We start from the raw sequence: 17,587 nt of genomic DNA on the forward strand, positions 1-17,587 counted from the left end.
ATGATTAAAAAACAATAAAAGCAACTTGGTCAAAAATGGAACAGTTTAAAGACTTGAAATAAGCTATGCGTTTCTGGCGCCTCTCCATATATTCATCAACTTGTATAGCAAGTTTAGAGCATTCATTTGTTCTTGCTTATCTACAAACTAGAAGGTTTGCTAACAACGAAACTGTGCATGCACTCCCCAACTAAAATGGAACAAAGCGTTACTGACCTTTAACAAAGGTTCTTCTATTTTGTTATTTTCCATAATTTGACATGCTTAGCAGAATAATTCCACTGGCATTGTTAGTGATTGCTTTAACACTCGAGTTGCCACTCAAAGTAATTAAGAACAAAGAGCAAAATGCGCTAACACTGGATTTGCATAAAGTTGTTGCAAAATTGGGCACCAACTTTGTGGCGAATCCAATTAGGTTTTGCAAATTGACCTATGTATTAGGTCGCTTCACAAAATCTCCATGAGGAGTGAGTCGCAGTCTGGCCGACCACCTTGACTGTGATCGCATATCAATAAAGTAAACTATTTTCTTTTTAAACGCAGCCCGTTTTCCGCAAACAAAAAAGTTATTTAAAAAAAATAAGTTTGTTTGACAGCTAGCAGTGGTCTCATGGACCATTGCCTACTCCCCAACACACCTTTTTAACATTCACAAGAGATCCCCATCCCATTAAAAAATGGGTTACTACCTCCTTGGAGGAGTCATTAAAGTTTCAATAGTTTACGACCAAAATTGCAGTTGCGCATCTTTGATATCAGAAACACAAAATATTGGAGCTCACAAGGGAATGTACAATTATAAATTAATTTAGCACGCAAGTCAGTGGAGGTCAGTGTTCCTTAGTAGTTCAATAATTCATTAGGTCTCTGTACATACAAACAGTCATACAGAAAGAAGCAAACACGTTTCACTTGTGAAGACTGTAAATAATCACAGTAATGCTTTTATGAACACTGCACTTCTAACAAACTAGCAATACCTGAATAAAAATTCAGTTATTGTGAAACAGTAAATTTTGCAGTGGGGTTTCTAGAACAGGTGCATCAAGTCATGCAAAACAATGCCAGTGCATATGTGCACAGTGACAGAATAAGAATACCAGCTTATTTTGAACCTACAATTTACCTTCACCCGTGACCGAGAAAGAAGAAGAAAGATGTTTAAGTATAGTTGGCCTAAACGCATTCACCAAAACAAGCCTGAGTGCAAAGGTCCAGAGAGCTTTTCCTGTATAATGTTTGCTGATATTTCCAGAAAACCACGAGAGGTGTAAATTAGGGTCAGAAATTGGGAAGACAAATTAGGTGGGTCTAAGTAAAACAATTTTGATCGGTGGAAATTCTTTTGACCTTACATTAGATTAACACTGAACAAGGTTGATTCGTTTTCCATTTACAGCTCTGGGAAAGTCAGTAGAATAACTATGTACATTTAAATATCATAAAATCTTTGCACAGAGACATAGCACAATCCTCAAAGACCTTTCCAGCAGAATCTTATGCTGCTATAAGAGCTACTTCTAACCACTATTTGCAGACACAACTGTGCACACAAAAGGCTCAAAAAGAGACACTGTTAATTTGGATTAAAAAAAGAGTTCTTTAACTTTAAGAAATCCATGTTTTCTGTAGATTCTAGATCTTTGAAATATCCCCAGCATCCGTGCTGGGACTCCGGATATTTTGGGAAGCAGCACCAGGGTGGACAAAGATATCAAGACAAGCACTGCATCTATGCGCAGGCCAGCCTGGAAGAGACACCACTGAAGAGCTATATGGTCACTCTGAATCTGCTCATTGTGTTCCTTTGTTGAGGTCTGCCTACACCATTGAAGACCATTAATTCAATGGGGTGACCCCAATAAGTCAAAGGACCTGGGTATCAATCAGTATATAACAACAGTGGTCCCAGACATCTCATCAAACATCAATGAATGTATTATTTGTTATTCATTTGTTAAGTAGATTAATACAGAACAGAAACCAGGAGATATAATTCTTTTTAAAGCCAGAATACTATCCCAATGTGTCGTACCCAACAGGGGGCACCCCTGGTTGACCATTTCACTAGGTTCAATCATCAACCAGAAAGCATTAAGTGGTGGATAATTGAGAAAGTGACGCAGAGTTCCCGGGGAGGTAATTTTACCAACATCATCAATACTTGAGAATGTAGGTGGATGCATCTTTTTGATACTGTCAATAGGAGACTGAATGAGCATGAGGAAGTCACTAGACAAATGGCATCCATTTACAATGGTTAATTTCACTATCTCTGAATATGGGGATATGCTGACTGGATGATTGAGGTCAACATCGGATACTTTCCCTTTTTCATTAGCTTATATATGTCATAGGCTTTTGAGATATGCTGATTGAATTATCCTGATGTATAACATATCAATCACACTATTTTGTTTAATGATTGAGTATATTTTGTATAACATTGTGATTCTGTATGGAAGTGTATATAGATGTATATTGTTGTACAGTATTTACATTGATTCTTGTTTATGTTTTTGTTGTTTTGATCATTTTCCAAAACATTCACTAAACACTTACTCTCTCAATGGAATACCTGGTTACTAAACTACACTGGTTTATTGAGCATCGATAGTATTTTAATACTGCATAATTTATGTCATTTTCTAAATTGAATTTTCAGCAATATCTAAACGACCCGTTGCGTTGTTAACGCATAATTATTGTGATACAACATTCCTTCATAACCGGGGCTGAGTAGTATCTTGCAAATCCCCGTGAAATACCACTGCGTAGTCGTTTTTCCCTGTCTACTTGCGGGACGTGTTATGCACCACGTGACCTCTTGTTGTTTGCAGACGCGCCCGACACTCTTTGGAAGACGCCGCATCTCTCTGGGCCGGTCGATTTAATCGCGGTCACGTCAAGTTGATTTAGGACATTTATAACATCTTAACAGGTAATTACACTAATGGAGAGTTTGTAACATAGTACTTTCTACGAGTAATTTGGTCATGTATTGTTTATGGCACACGCAATCTCTAAGAGGGTTTATATATATTTTTTCAAAACAGGACGCTGGGGCATATATTACTGCACTGCCTCCTTTTGACTCCGTTCCTGTTTGGGATAATAGTTTGGGTAAGTGAAGTCCTTGAACTTCGGCAATATCTTGCACTTACTTGTTACACCTTTTGAGATATGCGTGTACTTAGTCCTGTTTCCTTTTTTATGTTTAGAGTAATATTGGAATTCATTCCCCCCCTTTTTAAAATGGAATATTCATCTTGAGCAAATTATTGGACGAACACTGGGCAAACCATTAACGGGTGAGTGTTCTTCCAGTGGCCTGTCAATAGTATGTGACAGGTTATATATTAATATGCCATATGGAGATGGGCATTGAGCCAGGTTTTTCGTTTGTGTCCTTTAGGTTGCTATTTATTCATTTATTGTCGGAACGCGACCGCCCTTCTATCATCCTTTGGTAAAGTATCTTACCAGTGACCTAATTTATTGAGGTTTTGCTAACTATTCAGGCTGATCGAGTCATTTTACACTATTTTAAATTATCTTGTAGGTCGCTTCACACACCCCCTCTCTCCCCCCCCCATAAAGTCCTGAAGAAGACCCGCAGCAGAGGCGTTAAAAGTCCCCGTATTGCGCCAGGGTCGAAACGTCGACAGTTGTACCCCTATGTTTTGAGGCCTAGACATTAACATCCATGTTCCTTTCTCCTTTCTGTATAACCCAGTAATGTATATAAAATTGCGTGGGTAGGCCTCTGTGTTTAGTTCAACTAGAAGAATTGTAATTTTAGTTGTACATAACATTTTTGAACCTTGCCTTTTGAACGATCTATTTTTCAATTCACTTGAGCACCCCTTATTTGCACTGCAATCTGCAGTTTCTTCTTTTTCTTTATTGAATTGTTTTTGTGAATGTTGAAAATAAATTTGGAATATACTGACTGATTAAGTAAATTAGTTGTTCTTTGGATCAATTGATGTTGGGTACGACACATTGGGATAGTATTCTGGCTTTAAAAAGAATTATATCTCCTGGTTTGTGTTATGTATTAATCTACTTAACAAATGAATAACAAATAATACATTCATTGATGTTTGATGAGATGTCTAGGACCACTGTTTTACACCATTGAAGAAACATTCAAAAGAAAGTGTGAGGTGATGTGCTGGTCTTGGAGAATCTGTAATGGGGGTGCGGTTTTTACGAGTACCTTATTACCCGAATTGATATTTTTATACAGCAGTTTCTTCATTTTTCCAAAAAGTCCTGCACCATTGAAAAAATAATTTTGAATGCTCAGAGAAACTATTAATTTGTACCTGAAAATATTCTGGACACCCAAACATCTAAATAGCCCTGCCCCACAATTAGAAACTAAGCAGTAGTACTTAGTGAAAATATGCAATGAGGAGCAGGTTTTCACCCTGCCATTATCTTGCATCGGATCTGAAATTTAAACAGCGAACATCTAACTTCAGGTGCCACTTTTTGACTCCCCACAATCCATCGGCGGCGGCTCCACCACTATGACTGTGGAGCGTCGTCTCCCTGCAAGCAGCAGCTGCAAAACTTGAAAAATAAAACAATAATACAGCAGGTTTATTATCATCTTATTTTTCTTTCCTGGCCAAGTCTTGGGGGTGGGGCCTAATCCATGATCATCATGGAGGAGGAGCGGTAGGTGCCTTGCTATCACTGCGCACGTGGGATTGGCCGGCCGTCTCAGGACGGCAAACCGACATGCGCACTGAGCTGTCTCCAACCTGAGCTGTGTTACCAGGTTGGAAACAGCAGGCACAGGCTCCCAGTCTCTCTGTGAGGCAAATGGAGGCCACTCAGGTCAATCCTGATGCTGCTCTAAGGCTGCCAGCAGCATGAAAGCAGCGTTAGGATTTGTTTGCCACAGGGGAGTCTGAGAGCCTGTAGCAGCAATGCGGTAGGATCTCAGCAAGTTTTTTTGGGGTGTTTTCATTGTCACCCCCAACCTGTACCCACTCCGCCACTTTGCCCAGACACCACCCGTGACTGCAGTACATCCCGCTAGACAACATGTAATGCTGCTGGCCTTTGTCTCCCCCTCTAAATGTAATGAATTAAGGCTAGTCTCAGATCAATTTGTGAAGTTTCTAAGCCAGGGAGTACAAATTCCAGAAGCAGAAGAGCGGACCCAGATGAAATTCTGCAAATACCACTTTGGAAAAGAAAAGTATGCTTAATAGTTTGTAAAAATGTATATATCAAAAAGACTATATATGGTAAGTCAGCTAACAGTGGAATGATTTCAATATCACTTTTAATTAAAACTGTGGCCAATGGGAAACCTCAATAAATAGCTCTGCGTTATTCACAATGGAAGCCCTAAAAAGTTGACATGTCATGCAGATTTATATAGCGCACTGTCACCTGGGAAAATATACTGGCAAAGAACAGGTGAGAGTCTAGCCTGGGGACTAGTGGGACTATTTAAAAAGACAGATCTTCAGCTTTTTGCAAAATTCAAGAAGAGAGGAGAAGGTGAATGCATGTTTTAGGAGTGACATAGGAGAAGGCGTGACAGCCGGATATGGTTTTCTGTATGCGTGGGATTCGTGCAAGTAGAAATCCGGGGCGAACGGAGGCATCAAGAAGGTTTGTTAAAGGAGATGCAATTCTTGAAGAATGCTGGGGCAGTGTTATGCAGTGCCTTGAAAGTGTAGGCGAGGAATTTGATTTGCGCTTGTTTGTATATATGGTGCCAGCGGAGCTCCTTCAGGTGTTTTGTGATATGTGAATAGTGCGGGAGGTTGAGTGATTCTGGCCACAGAATTCCGAATGGTATGCAGCCTTCGGGTGACCTTTTTTGTTGATCCCAGCATAGAGGGTTTTCCCATAGTCCAACTTGCTTGTGACCAGGGCATGGGTGACAGCTTTCCAGGACCTGGTTAAGAGCCAATATAAAAATCTTCCACAGCATCTTCAGAGTATGGAAGCATGAGTCAGTGACGGGGTTGACTTGAGCAGTCATGTTAAGTTTGCTCTCAATGATGATCCTGAGGTTCTTGGCATAGGGATGGATATCGGTACTAGCTCTGTTGGGCACCAGGTGGAGTGCCACATTGAAGTACTCTTCCTGAACATGAAGATTTAGGTCTTGTTGGTGTTAAACATTAGAAAGCTGGTCTTCTTTCAGTGGGCGATTTCAGTCATGCAGGCCCGAACTTGATCAGGACACTAGGTATCTTGTCTGTGAGGGAGAGAATGAGTTGTGTGTAATCAGCATAGGAGATGACAATTTTGTGAGAACAGTTGATGCTGGCTACAGCGAATATGTGTGCATTGAAGAGGGTCAGTTCAGATAGGATCCTTGAAAACTCTGCAGATGAGGTTGTGGCGTCCAAGGTGTACAGTGCCAGGCTGACTGACTCCTTCCAGTCAGGAAGGAGCAGTCATTGAATTGCATGTCCATGGATTCCAATGTTGTGTATGCGCTGGATGAGGATGGGGTGAGAGGCTGTGGAGCGGTTGAGGAGGATGAGGATGGCTGTGTCGCCTCTGTCCATAGTTATGCGGGTATGTACAATCCATGGCAGAGATGAGGGCAGTTTTGTGCTGTGGCTGGGTCTGAAACTAGACTGAATGGTGTCGAGGAGTTGGTGGTCGTACTCGGTGAGGCGCCTGTTGATGATTTTCTTTAAGATCTTGGCCATGAATAGTAGCAGGGAGATCGGTCTGTAGTTGGCGAGCTTTGAAGGGTCGGCAGAGGGTTTCTCAGCGGACAGCTGCGTGTTTCTAAGCATCTGGGAAGGTTGTAGAACAGGTGGAAGCATTCAGAAAGGGAATGAGCATGGCACTGAGGGGTTGCAGTCCTCTGGAGTCTGCACGGGGAGGAGGGTCAGATGGGGCACCTAAGTGGATGGACTTGATGGAGAGTAAAAGTTTAAAGATGATTGCCTCCATCAATTCTCGCTATAAAATGAGATTTACAATACTAGTCAAAGACAAAGCCAAAAAGTACTTTATTCGGCAGCCGGGAGCCATAAAAGCAAACAGTTTTAAAAAGAAACGTCATTAAAATACATTTTATACATAAAACTTAGGTCACATAAAAGTATATACACAGAGGAATTCAAAGGCATTCGGCGTTACTATTTCATCGGTCGATATAAACTTACAAAGAGTATATCAAATAAAGTGAAACAGTGCTAGGCATTAGGCCAGAAGCTATAGGCATTATCTCATAGAGTGCACATTATTATAGTTTAGGAAAGCATGTTTGCACTGGCTGATGAAACAAGGTGGCTACTGTGGTGGCAACTTTTTCCTATGTCTGATGGCCCCTATTAGAAAATTTGCCACCCCAAAGCAGACCATGGGAGAGGATAACATTTGAAGATAGAAAAAAGCAGACCTGACCTGAACAAATTGACGATCTCTAAGTAATGGTAAAATATGTTTTCTGTGCAAAGAATCATAGTAGGCGCAGAAAAACAAAGTGGAATGTATCCTGCTCTAAAAAATTAACACAGGGGCAGGGTTTTAGTGAGCCAGGTTTTGAGTAACCTTGGGGAAATGCCAAAAACCAGGGAACCAGGTTCAGACAAAATCTAGTCAGAACAAAATGATGATATGCTTTGTTAACATAGGATAGATATGGCTGCATCTGTGGGCCCAAGCTCAATGTGACAAACCTTCTCACCGAAAGCTTGGCTAGTTCCATCTCCTCCCTAAGCCCCTGCCGCTTGTCCAAAAACTGCTGTTTGAAATCTCTAACAGCAGTCTTGCCCAGGGACCCGGGGCTCAGGATCAAGTCAGGACGGCCGAGCCATCTAGTCTGTTTCATTATGTATTTCAACCAGGGAATGTCTAACACCCCCTCCAATGCATGCAATCAGTAATTATAAGTTGGTTTAAGTTGGGGGTCAGACTTGGCCAGATTCTAAGCCAGCGCAACAGCGGCATGAAGGCGATCTGATCCGAAATATAACGCACCCCCAATTCCTTATGTATATTAAAAACAGGGGTTGCAGTGGGGACCGCAAGGAGTTTAGGCATTAAATTGTTCTCAGCCCCCTGGATTCCCTTCACATTCTTGTAGCCCCAAATGTCACACCCATACGTGGCCATTGCGATACATTTTGTGTTATAGACATTCAATAGTGCGGGAAGGGGCTTTGACCCCAATCTTTTAGTAAAATCCAGGGTGGCCCCTGCTGCTCTGGCTAAGATATTCTTTTTAAGTAATCGTTGCGAGCACCACGATCCCCGTTCGTCAAATAGTACCCCTAAGTATGGAAACTTGGACACTTTGGTTAGTTGGGCCCCCTTGCAATAAAGCTTGGCCTTAACCGCCTTTCGGGGACCTATGGTCGTTAGTATACGACTTCTTAAAATTTGTGGTTAGATCTAATGAGTCCATAAAGGCTATAAAACTAGTTAAAAGTCGTTGAAGGCCAAATGCGGTTCTGGCCAGTAGAACTGCGTCATCTGCTTACAGGCGTGCAGGGATCATCTTGGAGCTAGCTCTTGGTATGTCTTTGCAACTGGATATTAGGGAGTCTCCCAGTTTGTTAATGTATAGAATGAACAGCAAAGGGGCCAAGAAGCACCCATGCCGGACCCCCCTTCTTACCTGCCAGGAGTCTGCCAGACTCCCGTCTGCGTTGTACCTTACCGCTGCCGTGATATTTTCATGGGCAGTGTGCAAGAAAGAGACCAGTTCAACATCTAACCCCTGATCGCGTAAGACCAACCAAGGCTTAGACCTATTAACATAGTCAAAGGCAGAAGGTTAGATCCATGAAGGCTAGATGTAAAACTCCCCTCTTAGCGGTGGTATACTTCCCAACCACTAAATGCAGGTTGCGGCTTTGGTCCAGAGTCCCTTTTCCCTGCCTGAAGCCATACTGCAGATTGGAAATAATGTTAACAAGATCAAGCCAAACTGTTAGGCGATCCAATAATACTTTCCCCAAAATTTTAGCAGCTGAATCTAACAGGGAAATCGGTCTATAGCATGCAGGGTCATCCTGGCCGCCCTTTTTAAAAATTGGGATGATAACCGCCTTTGCCCATGATGAGGGAAAGCCACATGAGCAGGCTGCCTTAAAAACATGAGTTAAAATTTTGTCCCAGACTTTGGGATCGGCCTCATAAAGGTCCGATGCTACCCCATCTGGGCCAGGGCCTTTCCTCCAGATCTTGAAGTACTAGCTTTATAAACCTCGTCTACGCTGAAATGGGTGGGAATGCTTGCTGGGCCGGGAGTTATTTGTACTTCGGGGTCTTCTAGATTTACGTCGCTCTAGATGTTACCAAAATGCTGTACCCAGAGCTCAGCAGGCATCATACAGTCTCTGCTAGTGTTTGGCGTATCAGAAAAAAGAGGACTGCTGACAACTTACCAGAATCTGGTACTGTCAGCCAGGGCGCTAGCTTGGCTGAGCGCCTCCCAAGCCTGCTCCTTTATCGGCTTCTTCCTTACCTGAACTGTAAGTTTATATGCCTTCCTGCGGCTCCTTATTAATACTGCGTCCCTAGGGTTTTGCTGAAGGACCAGCATTAGCTCCTTATGGGCAGCTGAACAAGCATTGTCAAACCACCCTTTAAGTTTTGGGCAACTAGCTCTAGTTTTGGAGGTTAAGTCGGATGCTAACTGCTTAGTGATTTTGTTGAAGGCCTCTAGGATGGCTCTATCCTGTGGGACAGGATCCATACAAACTTGGAACTCCGGGGAGCAGATGGAATACAAATTATCTGAAAAACTCTCCGGGGTGATCCTTTTCTACTTCAGTCTCCGCACTTGGTGTTTGGTACTAATGTTAGGATTAGAGATTTGACTCGCCACCCCCCCTTTTATGGCGGAAGAGAGGGAGAGATCCAGTATTAGAGGATTATGATCGCTGTGGCAGTTCCAAGTAACACTTACATTTTGTACAGCCAGCGTTAATAATGCAGATAACATGATGTGGTCAATTATGCTAGAGCTACCACTTCCTACATAGGTAGGGACCAGGACAGAGGCGTCTGTTTCCTGTAGGCATTGCAGATTATTGGCTGAGAGGAGACATTCCAAAAAGGTGCCCAATGGTGTACGCTCAAAATGATTTGACGTTTCGGAACCATTCCCCTACTCTAACGTGGAAATACAGTTAAGACAACAATGATGGATGTTAAAATTCCCTAAAATTAACGTGTCATGATAAACTTGTCTTCCTGCCCCATAACTTTCCAGAAGATCCTCTAAGGCTGGAAGATGTTCAGTCTTTGAGATTTGGAGAAGGAATTGTAAAAATTAACCACTAGCATCGTGGGAAGATTCTTGCATGACCATTCCTATGCTAGCACATGGGGTAATCAACAATCAATCAGTTTGGCTTGGTAAGAAAGCTTAAGAGAAAACCTTAAAAAAAGATCCCTTGCTCTTCCCATGTTCGAGGGGATAGCGTGTTTACAAAATGTGATAAATCCATTCAAATAAAAACAATTGTTGGGCTCCCACGTTTCTTGTAGGGCAATAATGTGGTGTGTAGCAAGAAATGATTCTCAAGATATGTTGCCCCTCTTTGACCTGATGCCAGCTATATTTCAGGACAAGACTTTCATGAGAGGGTCAGCGGGGATGGCCGAAGTAGGGATGGGATTGGGGGGATTATCCAGCAAAGGTGAGAGTATAGGAGCAGGTACACGTGGCTTGGTAGATTTACAATACTAATTTTAATGAACTGTGCAAAATAAATGATGACGAAAAACATAAGATTGTTTACTGCATCATAAAAGCTTTCAGAAGTGTTCTGAAAACCTGAAAATGTGACAAGCCATAAATAAAGAGAGAGAAAAACAGTTATTTGCTTATGCAATGTAAACATGTGTTTAACAAATCAAATATGGTTAACTAAGAAAATGTGCTACTAATTACCTAACGTGACAAATGAAAAGAATGCTTACAGAAAGAAACGCTTGAAGACGATTGGAATGCTTAGTTTAAAGATGTTTGACAATACAAGATTTGCTGTTTTATTCTAGTAATATGAGAAAAAACAATGTGAATAACAAAAGTGACGCTTAACAATCAGTTTGAAAAATAAAAAAATTGTGAAATGTTCTTTTAAGTAGTACCTAATATTGACATGTAACTTCTTGAGAAAAGAGTAGTAAGTACAGTTTACTATGAAAACTGAATTATTCATATTAATGTGTGTTTTATATCATTCATAATGTGGTAATGATTTGACAAATTTTCGTGTTTGCCTCTTTTCCTCGTTTTGAAAAACTGAATCTAGCTGAAGTTGTCATTTCAGACGCTATGAGTTTCTTTTTATGCTTATGAACAATAGGTCTTTTTCTGGTTCAGCAACACTTTTGACAGAAATGTATCAATACCCTCAAAGAGCGTCTGGGAACGGGCAGACAGTGAACAAATGAATTTTTTTACTTCTGAGGAAAGGATGAAAGTTATAAAGTTGTTGATATTGATGATTTAGCAAAAGGGTTTACTTAATGCTTCCGGATTTCTTAGTAAGGTATTGATCACACTATGAGCAGCCCACTGTGAACAACCAATGGAACCCATAACCATAATTTGTGGGCATAACCTGAGAACTTTTGGAAGTATAATTGCCCCCTTGGAGGAGGAGCCAGTACTGGTTATCCTTTTCAATTTCCTTGCCTGGCATGCTGTTGGACTGAACTCTGATTCTTGTTCCTATGCCAAATGCATTTGGACTAAACTTTCTGAACTGACTCAACCTGTACTTTACCGGTTGGTAACGTGAGCAGGTATAACTCTTCGATTAGACTCTCCAGTATTCCTGTGACTCCTTACGATTCAACTCTGCATACTTGGTTTGTATAACCTGAATGATGAACATGACATTTCCATATCTCTCTCTCTTTATTCCTTAGGTGATCAGCGAAATGTATATTTACTGAATCTGTATGACAATGTATGACTAATTGCACTAAATGATTTTGATGAACAAAAGCTTACATGTGACTTGCGTTTCTTGACCATTCAAATTGAGGCTTAGATGATATACATGAGAAATGTTATTGTGTTTGAGTCATTCTTGGTGCGTAAATGTCTTGTTATAAGTTTTATTAATTAATGCCTAATGAAAGTTGTTTATTCTCAGCATGAATTTCGCATCTTCTTATTCCAGGTCCTTGTAAGAATTTGTCACATGTTCTCTTAATATCCAAGTCCCTGTTAGCTCACTTAAAAGATTCATCAGAGGATCTAAGGTTGCTAAGTGTTTTGATATGGGTCCAGAGAGGAAACTATTAGGAAATGTATAAAAGGATGTAAGTATATGGAAATACATTTTGACCAAGCTTCATGCTGCATCAGTTTTCTAGTAGCAGAGGATGGTTAGTTTGACTAACTAAACTAGGATATGAAGAGACATGATTAAAAGTGATTGGGTTTTTAGAGTGTGAAGAGAATATTAGGGTTTTGACAGGTGATTGAGTTTTGAAATTGATGAAAAGATTAAAATGGACTTGTGACCACAGAAACATTGTCGGTTTGTGATGATTATATGTTTATGTTGTGGTCCGTCCTGACTTAAATGAGTACAGGTCAGTCGAGGCTTAAGATCCCGGCATAGGGCTACAAGCTGTCTTAATGTAGCATACACCAAGTGTGTTTGTCTTCTTATTTGTGAGTACTGTGCAAGGACGTTGTTGTGGGCACTGAGAAAGGGAACTAGATGCACGACAAGTTGGAATTGTTGATATTTCTTCTGGGAGCGCACTGGGAGAGATCTTAAGAGTTTTTACTTAATTAGAGTGAAACCGCACTGGTTGAGGTTATCACAGGAAGCTAAAGAGATTTTTCTGAATGAGTGAGTATCTATAATTCTTTTAGTTGAATAGACAAAGTTGTTTTATATTGTATTCTTTTGTGAAGATTGTTTTTAAAGGACGAGAGAAAAGACGACGAACAAATTGTGAAGCTAGGATCAGTTGTAGTGAGGAGTTAGAATGACGTCATAAAGAGCCGCGCTGGTATTGATGGTTGGTGTAAAGCCGTGCTGGTATTATTGGATGAGAACGAATAGTGATTAGTAGTAGAAAACAATAATGCGGAAGAGAGTTTAGCGATTTTTAAACCACAGATTGAGTTAAAGGAAAGGAATCATGACATTTTTCAAACTGTTAAAAGCTTAAGTGCGAAAAGATGAGCTGATACCAACCAGGAATGGAGTTCCTGTGGCTCCGGAAAGCACACTTGCCTTGCAGATGTAATTACAGAAAGGATATCATGCTTGTATTTGGTTAGAAAATTGGGTAAAATACACTGAGAAGGATGCTCCGTTAGCATTTCCACAGAATGAGACATTTAATGTTAGAATATTAGAGCATTTGAGAAGACAAATGAATGATTTGAAACCTAACCCTAGGCCTATACAATCTGGAGCCCTTGAAGAGTCGGGGCATGAAGCACATCGGAGAAAAAAACGAGAAATGTCAGGGAAGATATAGAAATACAATAAATCGATATGAGCAGACAAAATGGGAATCCCAGAAAAAGATATGGAGTCAAGATGTAGCTTTGGGAGCCGGAATGTATCCGGTAATGGTAGCTAAACAAAAAGGAGAGAAATGTAAGGAAAAGAGGAAACATTTAGAGGAGGAAAAGGTTCAAGTACTCCCTGGAGCAGATGAGAATTTTGAGGATATAGATGATAAGTTGTTGAATGAGTTTTTGCTGAATAGACCCCCACCTTATAATGAAGAACAGCATAATTCAGAGACTAATCCATTTGAAGGTTTAAGACCAGAAGCTTAACCTGCAGACTTAAATCCAGCTTATAAAATAATAATTTTAGATGAGAATCGGACCCCTGAGAGAGCAGGATTTTCCAATATAGTTATGACAAATAATCCTGATGCACTATCAGTAACTGTAACAATTGGTCCGGTTGTTCCTCTTTATCAGACAGGGCAAGGAGTTTCACAGATTCATGCAATAACAGTCCCAAGTGAAAATATTGAGGAAATACATACATTACCAGCAAAAAGAGAAATTGTGAAAAATCAGGGAATAATGTGTACACCAGTGAGAGTAGAGACTAATGAAAATAGTGCAGAAGAGTGCAGTAGAACAAATTCCATCATGGAAGGGGAAAGTGAGTCATTAATAAATATTTCAGAGAAGGTCCTTGAAATGCTGAGCAGAGGACAGCGAATGATTTATGGGAAAGTTTTACAAATGGGTAGTCAGAAAACAGATTCACATTAACATTTAGACTCCTTTAGGGTGAGGGGTAATAACATTCAGCTGAAACATGTAAGGTAATTTATTGATAGATGTAGAAGTCTTTCTGTTTCAGTAAAACGTCGAGTCACATATAATTTTCAATTATGATATGTATGCCCACTTAATATAGAGAAACCTAGGGTTTATCCACAGTCATTTTTAACTTGAAACCTGCACTAATATCCAGAAGAATTCTTTATCAATTTTATTTTATTTTATTAGCTCCCAAAAAATCTCCTCAGATTTGGTTGCGGCCATCCGGGTGGTATACACCTACCTGGCTGAGGGGAGCAACCAATGATGAAACATGCCGCCATACGGCGGGTGAGGTGTCTCCTCTAATATCAACAGATATTCCTGTAGGGCATGATAGGAATGCCCATTTTGTGGATGGATTGATAGATGTGCTGTCATACTCTGTGTGGTATAGTAATTTTGTCATGAACAAGTCCACTTGAACCACTCCACAATATGAAAGCATCTCCTTCTTCTGAGGAAGATCCTACGGATGGGCCTCCCAAAAAAAAAAGTCAACACATCTGCTTTGTTGTTCTGTTCCATCACCTGACCAGCTGCTGAAAGCCTTTGTGGTGTGACCAACAGCCATAGCTTCATGCTCTCTTTGATTGGTTAAAACAATGTCACACCTCTTTCAAAATGAGGTAGCAAATAGCCCCACCAAAATATTATATTTATTTTACTATTTCAGTTGGCCTTAATAATTAGCTCACAAGAAGGGAACAGGTAAGAGTGGTAAGGGCTAATGTGATGAGAAAAAGGGCACTTTATCTGTAGATTTCTAGATGATTCCCCACACATTAAGCAACATATCCCTGAAAACATGCATATGATGAGGAAGAAATTCTCATCTATCAGTAGACTGGCATCTCTTGGCCACCCCTTAAAATCCTGGCAAAGCTGTTAATAGATAATACCAGCTAGTCATACATGAACTGTTTCACCTGGTGGGCTGTAACAACATGCCTATTCCCTACTGCCTGCCCCCCAAGGCCCAAGAATGTGCCAGCATTACTGAAGGCCAAGCCCCACTCCTGGGCATACTGCCATGTCCTGATATGGGTAGGTGTGCCTAACAAATTGAAGACCTCTGACTTAAATAAATGAGTTACACATCCTCTTCATTTTCAATAATTGAATGTGCAGAAGTTATTCTCTCTGCTTGTCAAAATTAATGCAACTACTTTTAACTAGGATCTATATTTTCTTTGGGGAGAGGGAACTCCTCCAAACCCCCTCATGTCTCAGATTTACCACTACCAACCCCTAAACTCTAAAATTACTCTCAACTCCCTTTATCACTGCTCACCCCTAAACCCTAAAATTACCCTTATCTGACTTTACCACTGTCCGTCCCATATACCCCAAATTATCCGACTCTCCCTTTACCACTACCTGCACCTAAATCCTTTTTTTATATTACATAATAATTATGTTGTTTTTTAACTTTCCTGTAAAGTACCAGGTAAAGGCATGCATGGTAAGGATACAAATAATGTGTGGTAAAGGATGATTGGTAAAGGCATTGTGTGATAACTCATGTTGGCTGTTTGAGGCACAGTGATTTTTCGCACAAACGACTGAACCATTATACAATATTTTGTAAAGAAAAACACCTCACCTTATTCCGACCTTCTTTTTTAACCATAATTAGCTTTGCAGGTTGGTGATGAAGGCAAAATGGAATAAAGTTTTCATTTCCATTCCCTTTTCCTTCCCCGGCCGAAGTGTAAAAGGATATATCAGCTTTCGAGAGTGCTGCATGGAATCTCTGGGACACGTTAAATAGTAAAATATTCAAGTGTTCTTGACAGAAAAGAGAAAAGAAAAGAAGCACATGGGTTAGCTCTATGGCATACACAAGTGAACAGTATTGTTAGCACACTAACAAATACACACTATTTTCCCAATGACTTTGATATTCCATATTCTAGAGCCCTACATCTTGAGACCAATGTGGTGCTCTCCTCCTTGGTCTGAGAAAGACCTTTGCACAGTCAATAGTGTATAAAAAAATAAAAACGTTGAAAGTTCAGGTGCATGAGCCGTGTTGACCAGCCAACCTAACCCCTCCTGCAAAACCTCTCTTGACGACTTACATTTAGGTCAATTCCATTATCTGCCTTCATACCCCAAGGTTTGAATTAGGGCTGCTTGTGTAGTTACAAGTATAGAGTGTGAATTGAGGACTGGGGGGTTAGAATGACAATATTTAATCAGCAGTTTAGAGGTTGTGGGAGGGGGAGGAGAGACCGTTAAGTCACATCATTCCAGGGTCAGGATGGAAAGGTCTCTGTAAAGTGGAATGTTGGGGCTAATGGTTTCTGGGGAACCTGGGGTGCCCAGCATTGAGAGACAAGATTAAGAGGGTTTCTATATATCAATTTCTCGACACAAATCTCATCTGGCACTGTTTTACGAGATCCACCTTCCGAGCAACAGGTGTCAAAACATGCTTCTTGCAAATGGGGAGTGGAAGTATTTAATAGAAAATCACTCCCATTCAAGGAAACTAGGAACTGGTTGGACCCAAATGCTACTTATGTACCTCTGAATAGGAGACACGACTATAGGGGCATAACTGATTTATATTTATGGTTCTCCACAACTTCAGAGCAAAGTACTAGCTGCACTGGATACCTTAATGACCGAAACCCCAAACACCATTCAAGTACTTGAGGGCAATTTGATTATGGCATGGATACTGGACAAGAAAGATTAAGAGAGCCGGACTTACCACGCACTGCGGTATCAGGACAGGTCATGTCTGCAACACCTTTTGGCTCAAGCACAAAGTGTAGCCAAAGGGGTGGCAAAGACACACATTACTCCTACTACTAGGGTTCCCAAAGCCCGCATTCCATATTTGATTATTTGTTCATATCATTAGACCAAAGGCTGACATGAGTCAGACTGTGGAGTTCTTGGCCAGGCAGACCTCTAATTACACCCCATTTCTGCTAATGGTAGACAAATGTTCTGGGTTGGTCTCTGTGAGATGGAGGGTCAATGCATGGAAGCTGCAACACCGTTCGTAGGTAGATCATTTGATGATCTTGGCCAACTAACATTAATTTGCAGAATGAGGGCTTAGTCGACCCATGTTGACCATGGGAAGCTTTAACATTGTTATGAGAGGCTAGGCCGTACCTACGGGGGTCTATAAACATATGCAGCAGTTCTGTAGAGTTAGGGAACTTTTATCTGCCATCACTGAAAAAAACAGGAACTAGCAGTGCTCCCCAATGACTCCAGGAAGATAACCCAAAAATGACTGAATAATGACTAGAGGGTGGTGGCAACTAGGTTACTTGG

At 40.8% G+C, this 17,587-nt stretch overlaps 1 protein-coding gene across 2 annotated transcripts in view; it reads right to left on the reverse strand.

Annotated features, from left to right (window-relative positions):
* Positions 1–17,587, reverse strand: part of ZGRF1 (zinc finger GRF-type containing 1) — an 829,426-nt gene that overhangs the window by 258,393 nt on the left and 553,446 nt on the right. For both annotated transcript variants that reach the window (XM_078676730.1, XM_078676729.1), the window contains exon 16: positions 15,894–16,078. In XM_078676730.1, coding sequence (XP_078532856.1) covers positions 15,894–16,078 — 185 coding nt within the window. The remainder of the gene's footprint in view (positions 1–15,893; positions 16,079–17,587) is intronic.

This window comes from Lissotriton helveticus, chromosome 2_1 (genome assembly GCF_964261635.1).
Source record: "Lissotriton helveticus chromosome 2_1, aLisHel1.1, whole genome shotgun sequence".
NCBI lineage: Eukaryota > Metazoa > Chordata > Amphibia > Caudata > Salamandridae > Lissotriton > Lissotriton helveticus.